This window comes from Leuciscus leuciscus (assembly GCF_965113295.1).
Source record: "Leuciscus leuciscus genome assembly, chromosome: 13".
Lineage (NCBI taxonomy): Eukaryota > Metazoa > Chordata > Actinopteri > Cypriniformes > Leuciscidae > Leuciscus > Leuciscus leuciscus.
Window position 1 is genome coordinate 12,048,199 of NC_138737.1, and position 16,517 is coordinate 12,064,715.

Below are 16,517 nucleotides of genomic sequence, written 5' to 3' on the forward strand. Positions count from 1 at the left end.
TTCAGTACAACCCGTGTTATTTATTTAGAATACATACAAATGTAAATTACATCTTTAAGTTTGTCAAGAGATTTAAAGCACCGTTTTTGAAGAGTGCGCATGTGCGAACATGCTCTACTATGTAAGAACGAGCCAAATATTGAGTCTGGTAATAAAGCAAAATAACTGAGAAAAATTTGAAATGGTCTTCAGATGCCATGTCTGTAACTTATATGACAAAATCTAGGATTAATTCGATCTCAAACAGATTAATTAAAATAAGTCATTAGTCCACCACGTGCGAGACGTCATGAACCAACGTGGTTGAATGATACTTTGCGACATACGGTTTCGGGAAACAGTCGTGACTAGCTAGTTGATTTCTCCAACGATGCATCGTACTATGGTAGTTAAGCAGCGAGCTATATAGTTGTACGGGAAACGCACCCCTGGTCGGTGATTCGCATATTCAGACCTGCTCATAATCTTGTGGTATTATTATTGGACTGATGGGATGGACAAGGTACTTTTTCCATTGGCAACTCTTTAAAAATAAGTTAGTCAATCGATTTAAGAATTTAATTGAGTTAAATATGATATTGCATACCGATTAATTTGTGGTTGTTGTAATGTGATTGTTATAATAATATACATTACTGTTCAAAAGGTTGTAGTCAGTAAGATATTTAGTGAAAGAAATGAATGCATTAAATTGTTTAAAAGTGACCATAAAGACTTTTGAAGTATTACAAAGATTTCTGCTTCAAATAAATGCTGTTCTTTTGAATCCTGAATCCTTGAATCCTCCGCTATTTTTCCACTACTGTTTTCAACATTGATAATAAAAAAAAAAATTCTTGAGCACCAAATTAGCATATTATAATTATTTCATTCAACATTTATATGAAATTGTGAAAATATTTCAAAATATTATTGTTTTTATAATTTGATCAAATAAACGCAGCCTTGGTGAGCAGAAGAGACTTCTTTAAAAAAAAAAATCACAGACCCTAAACTTTTGAACGGTGGTGTATGTTTTTATGTATTTCTAAATTGTGTAGTAATCGCAAATATCAATATTTGCTGAGAAACCCCCTCCCTAATGAAGATCATGCAGATTGCACTTTAGCTGAGTAAAACATTGTATCTAAAATTTCCTTTTGTCCATAATTGACTACAACCAGTGTTTACTGGCTGAACAGACTCTGCTTATGTAAAACATTGACATTCATTCATTTAGATGCTTTTATCCAGAGTGACTTAGAAATGAAAACTAAATTGAATTTCTTTGTGCTTGAGATGCCGGTGATATCCTTGTGTTGGAAAGCACTCCGCCATCATTTATTCCATGTTTTCTTTTGTTTAACAGATGCCCCAGAGTTTCAAGAGAGCTTCATAACTTCAGGCGTCTTCAGTGTAACAGAACTGGTGCAAGTATCAAGAAGTGAGATGCTTTTGTATTTTATCAGGGATAGTTCACCCAGAAATGAGAATTGTCATCATTTTCTCACCATTTTCTGTATGTCATACAAGTTTTAGAATTTTCTTTCTTTTTAGAATTATCTTTGAGAGTCTAATCCATTTCATTGAATCAGTTTGTTCGAGTTTCTTGTCTTCGCATCTCAACTGTCCCTTTCCACCTCCCACACAGCCCATGTTCACATATTACACAAAATCGTCAATTTCACAGCCGTTTCATGTCAGGTTTGACAGTTCCTCATTAGAAGGGAAGGAATCTCGCCAGTCTTTCTAACATAATTGATTGTGTTTAGCTGAAATTATTTTATTTTTCCCAGATGGCTTCCTATTGTCTGGTAGTCAGATAAGCAAGGTCATTGTCTATCGCTCCTCACACCTGTGTGCAATCATAGTGTTTTACAAGTTATATACACACTCATAGATTGTGAATGCATGTTAAGGGCCAGAGATTAAGTAAATGTCTTATTTTGCATTATGCAGTTTTATCAGCGTTAACCAACATGCTTAAACCAGGTCTGATTTACTCCTACACAATATTTGATTTTCGTATGCTGTAGGTCACAGTCATACCTCCTGGAACAACAAGCCCATTGTTCCCACATTATATTTACATACAACACATTCAGACATAACTGAGCACACATAATACAGCCTGCCCATTAAACGTACAGTATGGAATTTTTCGCCACTAGGGGTCGCTAACCTATTTACAATAACAAAGGCGTAGTTTGATGACGCAACATTTGCTAAGAATTATGGATCTTGTCGTCAACGTCAAGCCGACCGATCTAATCTATGGATCTAATAATGTTTATGGATGACTGAATACATCGATGCTTTTATCATGACTGTGATATGAAGCAGTTTGGGATTGCTAAGAGACAGCTATCAGCTCCACACGCGACACGAGTCCCGCATAAGGAATATGGACATTTCATTCTACCGAACTAACGTTACATGCGAGTGCAGAATTACTACTCACAGTCACAGGTCAGTTTATTAGACAAATTAAACTTGTGAGGTAACGCAGCGTTGTTTCACTTGGTCTAACATTACACTATCACACTAAACTGCATTTGAATGTGTTGAAATGTATGTGTTAGTTTGTCTGTATGAGACTGGCAGTAAGCTAGATCAACATTAGAGTAACATACAGATCATATTCTAACATTTCATCATGTTGAGCTATATAACATTGATTAGTTTTATGTAAATGTGCTCACCTGTTTAATAAAGTACATGTAGAAGCGGTCGAAGTCTCGGACGTGGAGCTCTCGTTTATATACTGTCTATGGGAGCTCTAGGCATCTCGAAAACACTGCGCTGATATTGATTCTCGTTTTAGTTCTCCTTTTGTATCCAAAGTCTGCTTGCCATGGTCCATAATGTTTGAACGAAACAACAACAGCGTGCAAATAGACTTTGCGAACTACCGCCAGTCGCTTTGGTTACTATCAGAGGGCTCTGGTTCATAGCTCTGGTTTCCATGGCAGTACGAGCGGAAACCAGGGACAACGCGGATATGACACCATTGACGGCGACAAAACGGAAATAAAGAAACGGGACGTTTCTCGAATTAAATTACAAATTTCTCCTGGTTTGAAAGTTGTTGGAAACAGTTGGGATAATGTAAGTACAAGAACTAAAAAAAATATATAACATAGATATAGTGATTTTTGCTATTTTTAAAGCGAAAAAGTTACATATTGTGGCTTTAAGCTTGAGCTATAACTGTGCAGTTGAACATATACAGAGTAATGGAATGATATTAAGAAAGAGATTCATAAGCCTCGCGTTGATTTAGACATGAAGGTGTGAGATTACACCCACCTAACGCAAGCATTTAACAAGTCATGCTGCAAAACCTTGGTTTACTGTACACTAGACTAGATAACAATCACCAGTGTTGAACATGTCAATAAAGAGTCACGGCTCATCCCCAAATATTCCTCTATGTGATGGTGGTGAGGGATTCATCAGGATGTGCACTACAGTATTTATCTTCTAATGCATAAGTACTGTAGCATTACTTTATTTTTTAGCATTTACCATGGTACTGAATGATTACTATTTTCATTTGCCCCTATTTTACTATTTTACTATTTTCATTGTTACCCCTGTCAGGGTTGAGTGGCTGTAGTAACACACGACGAAGGAGATAAGTAACAAACACAGTCTTTTTTTAAATCCACACAGAACACTCGGGAGATCGCAGGATAAAAACAACCATGCTAACATAGATGATACCAGACAAATGAACTGAGGACACTCAGGGCTTAAATACATTGGGGAGTAATCAAGATATGATGTAACTGGTGTGTAGAACTAATTAACAACCAAGGGAACTAACTAGGGAACACAGGCAAACCAGAACAGGGAAAACAGAACCAAAACACAATGACCCTCATTTACGAAACGAGCGTCTGAGAGGAAATTGGGCGTATGGTCGTTTCCACGCAAAAACTTGGCATTTATCAATATGGACATGAGCGGTGGCTACGATCAAATCTCATGTCAGGTTTCAGCTCGTGTTTGCAAGTTTTTGAGTTAGCGTAAACTTGCATGCAACATAGCAAATCTGTTGAAGAATGGTTATGAGAGCATTTTGTTCATTTAGATTATTTTCCTGACCGACAACCAGCGCCTTTTAACGGATCATTATCCATTAAACAACGTTATTGGCCCATTAAAAAATGACTTCCTCTTCTTGGCCAGGTTACGTTTCTCCATGTCGTAAACTCTAGGGGCAAGGCTTCTAAACCGCTTCTAAGGGCATGATATTTAAATGATGATTGTTTTGAGCCGCCACATTTATCAACGTACGATCATTCATACGATGGGATTGGAAGCATACAAATGTTTCATGAATCACACGTGAACCCTGGCATAAAATGATTTCTACGCTCGTTTCTACGTTAGATTGATAGATTGGCAGAATATGCATGTTACAACCACTACTTCAAAACACACAATGGTATAACAATGATGCATGTCCAAATCACATGGTATGTCCAAAAATGGTAAATGGTATCATGGCAATACCATGGTACTTTTTTCAGTATTGTTATAAGTACACTACTGTTCAAAAGTTTGGGGTCAGTAAGATTTATTCTTTTTTTTGGGGGGGAGGGGGGGGAAATAAAGAAATTAATACTTTTGATTCAGCAAGGATGCATTAAATTGATCAAAAGTGACAGTAAATGCATTTATAATGTTACAAAAGCCTAAATAAATGCTGTTCTTTTGACATTTCTATTCATCAAAGAATCCTGCATTTTTTTATCAAGTTTCCACAAACATTTTAAGCAGCCCAACTGTTTTCAACATTGAAATAATCAACGCTATCTCACAACCAATTTGTACAAGTGAGTAAAACGTGGCTAGTTCGTACGAATTCATACAACCTCACACGAGTTGTCAAAACCCCAGTGATGGGTAAGTTTATGGTCAGGGGTAGGTCATTCATACGAATTGGGAAACTCATAAAATATGTACGATTTAGCAAAAATCATACTAATTAGCACGAATTAGCCACCTCGTAAAATTTGTACGAATTGCCGTGAGATCGGGTTGAAATAATAGGTGTATTCAATTTGAAGCAGCTCTGTGCAGACTGATTGGTTTATGACATCAAAGTAACACAAGAGCAATTAGAGAGCAGACGGCTCTGTATGCTTTCGAATCACTTTCGCAGTACTTTGATGTCATACACAGATCGGTCTGCGCAGCCCCACTTCAAGATGAACACACACCTAATATGTTTCTCGAGCGCCAAACCACATGATTAGAAGGATCATGTGACACTGTAGAGTAGACTAATGGCTGCTGAAAATTCAGCTTTCCCATAAAATAAATACATTTATTATAAAATATATTTTAAAATTGTAATTATTTTTCACAATATTGCTGTTTTTACTGTTTTTGATCAAACAAAGGCAGACCCATGCAGCATAAGACACTTTCAGTAACACTTTATATAAATAAATATATTAAATGGTTCTGCAGCCAGTAAATCTTTTTGTATGTTATATTTTTGTTTACAATTATATGCTTATTGTAACCTCTGTATGTCTCCGTTTGTGTGTGCAGCACCGGTAGTGACGGGCACGGGGCCAAACTTCTCTCTCGGAGAGCTGCAGGGGCATCTTGCTTACGACCTGAACCCTTCAGGGGTGGGAATGAGGAGAACCCTGCCCAGCACCTCCTCTAGTGGGTCAGTACTCATGTCTCCACCACACATCTGCCTGCAGTGGGCAGAAATCCTCTTGTCAAAGGCACTCTGTCCTTGAGCTACTTTTGACTGGTGATCTAATCTATGTTTGTGTGTGAATTTATGTGGTTTTAACATAAACGTAAAATAAAGACAGAAATGAAGCAAAATTGCCTCACATTAAAATAAGGATTCCATCTATGTCTAACTTTGAAGTCATGAACATCCTCTGATTCAGTTCAGTGGTTCAGTCTGAAGTTAATTAAAGGGTTATTTCTCCCAAAAATGAAAATTCTGTCAGTAATTACTCACCCTGATGTTGTTCCAACCCCGTTAGACTTTCGTTCATCTTCGGAACACAAATTAAGATATTTTTGATGAAATCTGAGAGCTGGCTCACTCCTTCATAGGCTGCAAGGTAATTGATATCTGCCAGCCCAGAAAAGTTAGTAAAGACATCATTAAAATAGTCCAAGTGACTACAGTGGCTCAACCTTAAGTTTATCAAGCGACGAGAATACTTTTTGTGTGCAAAAAAAAATAAAAAATTAACAACTTTATTCAACTATTCATTTTCTTCTGTGTGGGCCTCTGAGTGAGTTCACGTAGTGTAACAGCGCAAAGCTTCTGGGTTGTACGTCAGAACGTAGGCTCACTATTGGCTGACTCTGATCATGTGTGTGATGCTTGTGATGCTGGCCAATAGTGAGCCTACGTTCTGACGTACAACCCAGAGTTACACTACGTGAACTCACTCAGAGGCATTAATTCATTATCAAATATCATTCATTTAAATAAATTATTAAATATGTAAATATGAATACTTTTAATTTTATCAAAAAATATTCTTTTAATTTGTTATTGATTTATTATAGTATTTTATTTAATAAGTTTGTCATGTAGAGTGTTGTCGAGAGGCCTGGGAGAAGTTTAGAAAGGCTCAGTACAGTGGAGTGGTTTTCAAAATGCCAGTTGTGGTTTATTTTAGAAGCTGCATTTCACAAGGTGCAATCCACATAGTACAAAAAAAAGAAAAAAATGCTGTGAGCAGCATAACTGGCACTAAACAATGCCTAGTGGCATATCCACAAAAATATCAGCATGCCTCACTTCAGACATGTTCAAGCGTTTGCACAGTACACAGGATGCAACATTCCCCCTCAACCATGCTCAGACAATGGTTTAAATATACAAGTTTCCCGCCAAACACTAGTGGGACGAACCATTGTCACGGGGTGGAACTTTCCCCGTAACACTCATCACTGAATTCCACAGCAAAACATTGGCACCTAAATAATATAACTAATGTTCTGACATGCAATAATCATGCTGGTATTGTCCATCCACATATAGATTGTCAACATATAATACGTAGTAAACTATTCCTGCAATCAGCACACCAAGTAAATTCAAAATACCACTAGGCTGGCACTCTAGTGATGATGTCGTTGACCTGGTTCATCATCACAGTTTATGACAATAGTTATTGGTTAATGGCTAAAGGCATATCATTTATATTTTTATGTAAAATTGTATTTTGATTATGTTGTCATTGTGAAGTACATTTGTGCCTTTGTTATTTCATAAAAAGGTTAATTTTTATATAACTTTCCCAACAGCAGCTACAATGTAGATGTTTGTACGCCAGCTGTTGTTTTTGAGTTTTGTGGTCCTCTGTGTTGCTATGAATTCAACAGCCTGCAGCATTTGCTTATTGGTCCAAACCAGAATTTGTTTGGCCTATTTATCTGAACCAGGCTGAAACTGTGGAGCATGTGAGATTTTGGGGCGGTTAGACAATGCTTAAAGAGTTTTAAATGTACCTGTCAGAATCTCGCCATGAGATTAATGTTGGCTGTCGACTATTGCTATATTGGCTGAATTAGACAGAGGAAGCCCGAGGCATTTCGAGCTCAAGACACCAGTACACCACAGTGACAATAAGATTTGTCATGTGTGCATCACGGCAAAAACCACCTCGGGCGATACACAAAGCTGAATAAAAACATCACAAAACTACATGCTTACATGCACCTGGGAAAGATGAGTGAGTGTGAAAGGAACATGGCCCCTCACTCAGGTCTGCTGAGGGCAGTTTATTTGATTTATCTGCTTTTGTGGTTTGCTCAAGCCTCAGTCCTGATTAATGCGCTTATTTTCCATTAAACGCACTGCAAAGCTAAAACAAAAGGTGAATGTTGGCAATCTGCTCGTTGTAGTCAAGTGCCTGGGAAAAGCAGGTCCAAGGGACATGTATAAAGCAGGGCCAGACAGTTTGGGAGAGCATATGTGTCTGAAGGTTCAGCTAAACAATGCTTTGCTCCATCATTCATTTTCTCTTCTCTTTCTCCATTTTGTCTCACACAGAAGTAAGAGACACAAGTCAGGATCCATGGAGGATGATATAGACACCAGCCCAGGGGGCGAGTACTACACCTCTCCCAACTCCCCCGCCAGCAGTTCACGTAACTGGCCAGAGGAGATGGAAGGAGGTCAGTCTTGTGTTTGATCTTACAATTAAGATAAAGATTTCCATATATTTTACTTCAGCTTTATTTCAATTAACGAAAACATTTAGACATTTTTAATACTTGAGTTTTAGTTGGTCCATTGTGTGGTTCATTTTGAACTCTTAAAATATTCAAAACTATTTTGTTGCTATACTGAAGTGCTGCTGACTGAAATGATGTGATCTAGTCGACACAGATCCAAAGCAATGTATAGTGCTAAACCTATTTTTCGACTAGTGGGTGCCTATTGTGCATGGAGATTTTCATCTCCATAAGCATAGTTGTGGAACTCATTTTTGAAGCCCATTCAGATAGTGAATGACAAACATATCAGGTTTTCAACTGCAGTAGAGGAAGTCTAAAATCACAAGCTTAGGCTGGACTTGGATTTGAATTTCCTTAACGTAGTGCCAAATCCTAATTAATTCATGAACTCTCATTTTTTGTGAAAGTCTGCAGAAAGCAGCACTGCACTCTGTTCTGTACCTTGGAGCAGAATTGTTCCGAACTCGGTATTTGCTGTCTTTTCATACTGAGAGAGATCTACTGTATCACTGTAGTCAACCGTTTGGCCTTTGACCCTTCGGTTGTCTGCTCTGCAAATATAATTTTTTCGTTATACTTTTGATTCCTTGGGATCTTCATGAAGCACTTCTAGGTAAATGGCTTATGAATAGAATAACTGAGTTGACTCGGCTGGTTTGCTGCCATGCTCATAATGCTATTTTGTGGTTTTCATTTCTTTTTTTGAAGATTTTTAATTTATGTAGCAGGACTGTACATTGGGACTAGTTTATGTGTGACAGTGCATATCAGATTCACACTTGATGCAAAATCATAACTAATGAATGATATGTGTGTGAAGGATCACTGCCTTTGATGCTGCGAAAAGCTGAGGGGTTTTGACAGCCATCAACGCACCGTAAAGACCCTTAAAAGTCGTATAAAACCATTTTAGACCGCTGTTTTTCTGCTGATGCAGCTCGACTAATTTCAGATAAAGTTAGGCAAGCAGTAGATATAGAAAGCATACTGTAATCCACCTCTGGGTTTATGAAATGTTAGGGGAGTTCAGTTTGTGAGAGCATAAAAGAATATGTGCACATGTAATGTTAATGCTGTTTGTACTGAAATATATTTGATGTTGTGTGACCTTGCTGAGTCTGCTTTTAATACTATGTAAAATTAGTTCAATGAAAGACTGTGTTCTAATACCTAGTGATCTCCCTATTGAAGGAGCATTTTATTTAAGGCAACACACTATAGGCTGTTTATCTGAATTATTTTGCTTTATAATATATCTTGTTTTTGACCAAATTCTAAGGCTTGTATCCTTTGCAGAAAATGTAATCTCATAATGAATTGTGAAGAGCTCAGAATTTTTATTTATTTAAGATCACAGATTATTATAAATGTACTTTTAACAAGTTTAAGGTTGGTACGTTTTTAAGAGTCTCTTATGCTCAGCATATATTTAAAAAAATATTGATTTAGTAGTTTATTCCTGTGATGGCAAAGCTGATTTGTTTAGTCGCGGTCTTCAGTCACATGACCCTTTTAGTGCTCAAGATTTTTTATTTATTATTATCAATGATGAAGTTGTTCTGCTTAATGGAAAAAATCCACTTTTGTGGATTCATAGGAACAGCATTTATTTGAAATAGAATTTTCTTGGAACATTGTAAATGTGTTTACATATCAATTTAATGCATCCTTGCTGAATAAAAAAAGAAAAGAAAATTCTTAAAAAAATCATACTGACCCCAAACTTTTGAATTGCAGTGAATATATAAAATAACATATATTAATATTAATAATATTTAATTTGTTAAAGCATAATATATAATAATAATAAAGCATAATATATTTAATTAGGTGTTGAAAGATTTAAAATAAAAAAAACGGTTTAATGTAATTACAATTATTTTGCCCAGTATTTGATCTATTTTTGTTTATTGAATATTGTGCCATTAGCTTAGCAACATTCTAATGATAATGAGGTTCGATGCCGGTTAGGATGCTGTCTTCTGTAGGAAATAGGTGGCTAGGCAGCTCACTACGTTTTGGAAATGATGAAAAATGCCCTAAAAAACATTATTTTAATTGATTTGCATGCATTTACATACAGTTATTTGTGAGATTAGAAAGGTGCTGAGTTGGCACTTCAGGCCTTGCATAACATCTGACTTCTGTCACACCCTTGTGAATATCAATGAACCCTCCAGGCAAAACTGTAAAGATATCAGGAGACCTGCTTCACCCCTCCCCATTGATCTATAAACAGCAGGCATCTGAAATCTATCACTGTGTATGAAGTAGCATCACTGTTCTCATATCAGCCTCTATGGCAAATCCCATCAACGTACACACAGCTGAACCCCCTGTGGTGGCCCGACCCTGTCCACCTAACTTCCTGTCTAGACGATCCTAATGAGTTTCTCTTTAACAATCCTCCATCTGATTGCTCTGTGCTCTGGCTTTATGCTCACCTTTACAGGTATTTATGGATTGAGACCTGGAGGTTAAAATGTGGCGTCTGTATCCATTTATGATTTGTTTGCCTAATGGTATAGTTCACTTAAAAAAAATTCAATTCTGTCATCATTTACTCATCCTCATGTCGTTCCAAACCTGTATGACTTTTTATCTTCTGTGGAACATTAAACTAATTTTTTTGAAGAGCGTTGGGACTCCATTGACTTTCAGTAAAGAGATTTTTTAAATCTTCTTTTGTGTTCTGCTGAAGAAAGAAAGTCAAACAGGTTTGAAACAACATCAAGGTGATCAGATATAAATGGACATCATATAACCACAAACAATATGAAAGAACATTGAATGAAGATCTTCATATATCCTTCTTTGAAAACAAAGCAATTTCTGGGAACTTAAGAAGTCACTTATTCGGAAAATCTTCCATGTAGAGAAGGTTCTAAATATATCACTCTGGAAACATCCATATGGAGACTGTATCATTGCATTGACCTTAAATAACCAGTGCAGATCATCAGCTACTATTTTCCCATAATCCCATTGGTCTGGCCGCAAGAAGAGAGTGTGCTCTCTGCATTGCACCGCAGCACTGTCAAAACTCCCGGTTCTCTCATCACACTGCGCCACCTTGTGGTCAGTTGTTGTGACTGGAAGCATCTGCTGTGACCTGACAGAAGCATCGAGAGTGACCACGCAGTGCTCGTTAATTAGCTGACGAAGCTTTCCTTTAGACTCAGAAAAGTTTGTCCTTGTATAGAACAATGGAGCTGAATTTGCAGTATCCTGTATTAGTGAAGCACGCGCTTTCCTCCCCCTCCTCCATCTCTCTCTACTTTTCTCTCTTTTTTCACACAGGAATCTCCCCTACAGTTAAGAAGACAGAGATGGATAGTCCATCTCCTCAAGAGAGCTCTCCACGCCTCGGCTTCACACAGCACCACAGACCTGTCATTGCAGTGCACAGCGGTGAGGGGGCAACACACACACGTGCATATATCTGTCTTTTCTGTCATCGCAGGCCCGACGCTGCACACACAAACACAGCAAATGGCTAGTTGGGAGAAACAAATATACAGTTTCTACTCTTGTGTTAAGTTGTCCAAACTGTCTCTGCTAATATAATCATATCATGTACAACCTACTTATATGTGGCCCTGGTAAAAGTCAACATGAATTGCCATCCGCAACCTATTTTGCTTTTTAATGTGACGTTTTCCTGAGTGAAATAAGATACTGAACAAGAAAAAAATGTAGGGACATTATTTTACCCATCAGGAATTGTGAAAGATGGTGAAAAGTTGGAATAACATACCAGAATGGAGCCACACTGATTGAAAAAATGCCTAAATAGCTATTTGGCTATTGGTTAACATTATGTTAAGTGATTAAGGCAAGATTATGATGATTTTGATGTCAAAACTGTTTATTAACCAAAAGTTACGGACTGCAGCTTTAAACGGCCTAAAGGATTGGAGAAGTGCGGCATAGGTCATCAGAGAGAAGTCTGTCGTTTCACTGGAAGAAATTCTGAAAATTTGATGAAAAAATGATGGGGTCAATTAGATTTCTAAAAAAAATGAAACTTGCACGGATAAATCATTTACGATTTTATTGGGCTGAGACGCGGGTGCTGTCTCTGTCAGGTCATTTCTTATTGGAGTACAGTGATCTGTCGTCTCCAAAGCCTCACAGCTGGCTGAGTTATGCTCTAACAATTAGCCTGACTGTTCAGATGACTTGGTGAAGCGTGTCAGCCATATGGTGCCTGCACTGAAACATCCAGCTGATTTTACCTCTCTTTTGGGCATTGCCAAATGTGTTACAGCATACAAAGTACTCTGTAGAGAGTTTTGATGTTCAAATATGACAGGGACGTGACAATTGAACAAAGCTCTTTAATTTAGACATTGGTTATGTGATGCTTTATCAAATGTGTCACTAAAATGCATGTGGTGCACATTAATGTGCTTTCTTATTTATAGATATACTACCATTCAAAAGTTTGAAGTTGGTTTAGTTTTTTTATGTTTTTGAAAGAAGTCTCTTATGCTCACCACGTATTTGATCAAAAATACAGCAAAAACTCCAATATTGTTTTTAATGTTAATATATTTTAAAATCAATTTATTCCTGTGATGGCAAAGCCGAATTTCCAGTTTGTGATCCTTCAGAAATCATTCTGATATGCTGAATTGGAGTTCAAAAAACATTTCTTATTATTATCAATGTTGAAAACAGTTGTGCTGCTTAATATTTTTTAATAAAAATCTTTATTATTATAATCTACATTATAAATGTCTTTACTGTCACTTTTGATTAATTTAATGCATTCTTGCTGAATAAAAGAATATTTTTTAAAAACGCACTAACCGAATAGTTCTTGAATAGTTCCTTAAAGGCAGAATGTCTTTATGTCCTTCAGGTATCTCTCGGAGTCCACATCCCTCCTCGTCTCTGCACTTCCCTGCTGGTCCCATTCTCTCCCAGACCGCCTCCACCTACTTCCCTCACACGGCCATCCGGTACCCCCCACACCTCAGCTCTCAAGACCCGCTCAAGGACCTGGTCTCTCTGGCCTGTGACCCGTCCAATCAACAGCCCAGCCCGGTAAGATCATCCCATGGAGCATTCAGACATACCTTAAATAACTTTCAGCATACATCTCTAACTATCACCGATCAAGGAATGTGAAAACAAATCCCAAATCATCCAAACATCAGCTCCACCAATCAGCAGCCATAATTGTTGCAGGACCCCGTAAGGGAACGTGAGCCAAGCACAACTCTGAGCCTGTCGTGTTTATTATATTCAGCACTGGATTTGTTAACATGTCAAATGAAAAATTAGTTGAATTTGTACTTAAAGAGATCATATTTTCCTGGCCAGTTAAAAACCTCATGGGATACAACAGCAAATCTAAAGCTCCAGACTTAGTGGAGGAAAAGTGCTGTGTCTTATTCTACATGCAACGGGAGAGTTTCTCAAAAGGATATTTACCTAAAAATGACAATTCTATCATCATTTACTCACTTTCATGTTGTTCCAAACCTGTATGAGTTTCTTCTATAGAACATAAAACATATTTTGAGAAATGTCTCGATTATTTTGTCCATACAGTGGAAGTACTGTTTGGTTACCAGCTTTTTTTCAAAAATAATCTTTGTTTGTGTTCCTTGGAGATATAGGCCCTACAGGTTTGGAACGACATGAGGGTGAGTAAATTATGACAGAATTTCTATTTTTTGTGTGTAAACTGTCCCTTTTAAAACGATTACTATTTAACTCTTTAGGTCAGAGAGAAGGTCATTGGGAAAAACTCCAATTTTGACACTTAAATTAATAAAAAAAACACAAGTGGACCTCAGGGAAAACAATTAAATAAATGATACCAGAAAGGATGAATTAAGAAATCAACTGCTTACTTTCTGCATATACAGTATGTTTAAGTGTGTGCAAGTGAGAGAGAGCCAGACAGAGGGAAAAAGAGACAGATAAATATGCCATCATGTTCTGTACATGGATCGTAGCCCATGTAATCTGAGCCAAAAAGAGCTGACCACTGCCTTGGTCAGATTTCACCCTTTCCGTTAAAGCAACCTCAGTCTAAACACCAGCATCCATCAGCCCTGTTTCCTTCACACACACTCACAGACAACAGTTATCGACAAGATTTTATTTCAGATTGTTGGGAGGGAAAAATTTTGTATAAATCGGCCTAAAACTCCTGTAGTCTGAGCTCGGCTTAAAAGATTTTTTAAATCTTATAAGATTTTCATAATGTGAGAGATCACAAACATGATGAAAATAAATCATAGATTTTAACCGTTTTGTTCCTCTAGTGTTTAGAGTGCAAGAAAGAAAGAAACACTTGGTCACAAGAAAGATGTGACTAAGAAAGCACACCATACACTTAACAGATTTCCATTCACAAACAACAAGAGTCCCGCCTGTGAACACGGGAAATCTCGCAAAGTCTCTTGCATCAAACGTGACTTTAAAGTAAACAAACATGGCGGATGGCCGGCAAGAAGAAATGGTGCATTTAGTGTATGGACTGCTTTTCACAGAAAATTCGTGGGGGGAAAAATAAAAATGTTTAGATGAAGTCATGGAGACGGTGTGAATATGGACTTTACATGTTACAGCAGGAGCTGGAGGTTAGTCTTCCGTCAGCTCGCTTTCTGATTGGGTATTGTTTCGTCTCACGTGATAATCTCCTGAGCATATGCGCGTTTGTCCCCGTGGTTCCCCCACACAACAGGATTTCTGATCGTAAATATTCAAGACGTTGAATATTTACGTTTCGAGATCGGGGCGGCTCCGACGTTCTTCCGAGTAGATTCAGTGACTCTTAACACCTCACACCACAGGAAAATCTGAGAAAATAATCTGTAGAACCATCAAGATAATCTGGACTTTACCTAGGATTGTCGGAAAGGGAGAAATCTGTCCAAAATCACCCCAAATATCTTGTAGTGTGTACCTATCATTAAACAGATTTGAGTGAATTTTTAGTAATGTTTAATTGGACATGCTTGTTTCCCCTAACATAAATGTAATCTTAAAAAACTCCAATGAATTAATTTAATATCAATAACTGTTTTGCTTTCCAGGGGTAGTGTCATACATTTAAAATGGCTTAAACAGTGTTATTTCTTCTCTTAATCACTTATCATACACCCCAGGATGCCAACTGAGTAACTTTAATGACTCAACAGAGTGAGACACATTTGGATTGGCTGGATCAGTTCATTCTGACACTGACATAAAGAACTAACACAAAGTGTGAATGACTTATCCTCAGGAGTGCCTGTAGGAGAGTCATGTGCCATTTCCACGTCAGAGAGAGAGAGAGAGAGTGAGAGAACAGGAAATAGAGCCAAGAAAGGAGGAGATCTCTGTGTCTAGGGGTGTTGCTGATGTTGGCAATAAAGGGGGGAAGAGAGAGAGTGTATGAGGGAAAGAAAGAGAGAAACACACATTTATGAATCTTGCCCTGTGGCAGCCGGGCCCAGCCGAATCTGCAGACTCATTGAAATTCCCCCTACTGCAGTCTGACTGTAGCCAAGCAGTCACAAAGAACAGCCGCACCGACCCATAATGCCGCTGACTCACTCACCAGCTATTGTTGTGCAGGGCAGTGAGTGTGCAGTTTTACTCGGCGAGAATGCAAACGAGAGCCAAACCCTCAGAGAGAGAAAGAGAGCATGATGGAGGGTTTTATGGATTTGCGACCATGGTAGGACGGCAGAACGAAGCATAATGGGCCGTTCGCTAGAACAGTGCGCACAGCGTTACTCTGTTTCTCCCACATAACTGCTGATGGAGATACAGTATGTGACTGGACTTTAAAGTTTCATCAGACTGGGACACAAAGTCATTTTTTCCACTTTAAATAATATGTGCCTAAAGAAACAAAGTACTTTAGACAAATACAGCATGTTTGGGAAAAAAAAAAGTCTATTCTTTTGCTTGCATTGTATTTGAATTATTCTGTGTTCCATTCAATGTCGGATGCGGGATATTTTCACTAGATTTTGTGCTAGTTTCTTACAAAAATGTTATCTTGCGCTTGGAAAATGAAGCGCAGTGGCAACGCTAGCATGTTTTGCAGGCGTGCAATTATCAACAGAGATGGTTATTTAAAAAAATTTTTACACAACTGTCTCTGTAAACATTTGCCTAACAGGTTTATTATCTGCAATGTTGGAACTAATTTTGAAATCATTCCTATAGCTCAAACAGTTGCACTAGCAACGACAAGGAGATGGGTTCAATTCCCAGAGAATGCATGAATTGTATACCTTGAATGCAATGCAAGTTGTTTTGGATAAAAGCGTCTGCCATTT

The 16,517-nt window shown here is 37.8% G+C and overlaps 1 protein-coding gene across 6 annotated transcripts in view; it reads left to right on the forward strand.

Moving 5' to 3' along the window:
• nfic (nuclear factor I/C) overlaps nt 1–16,517 on the forward strand; it is a 123,166-nt gene that overhangs the window by 86,392 nt on the left and 20,257 nt on the right. For 3 of the 6 annotated variants that reach the window (XM_082187922.1, XM_082187925.1, XM_082187924.1), the window contains exons 4-9: nt 1,349–1,423; nt 5,548–5,671; nt 8,036–8,160; nt 11,524–11,634; nt 13,091–13,275; nt 13,854–13,880. In XM_082187922.1, the coding sequence (XP_082044048.1) occupies nt 1,349–1,423; nt 5,548–5,671; nt 8,036–8,160; nt 11,524–11,634; nt 13,091–13,275; nt 13,854–13,880 (647 nt within the window). The remainder of the gene's footprint in view (nt 1–1,348; nt 1,424–5,547; nt 5,672–8,035; nt 8,161–11,523; nt 11,635–13,090; nt 13,276–13,853; nt 13,881–16,517) is intronic. The other 3 variants (XM_082187923.1, XM_082187926.1, XM_082187927.1) reach the window with 1 other exon arrangement.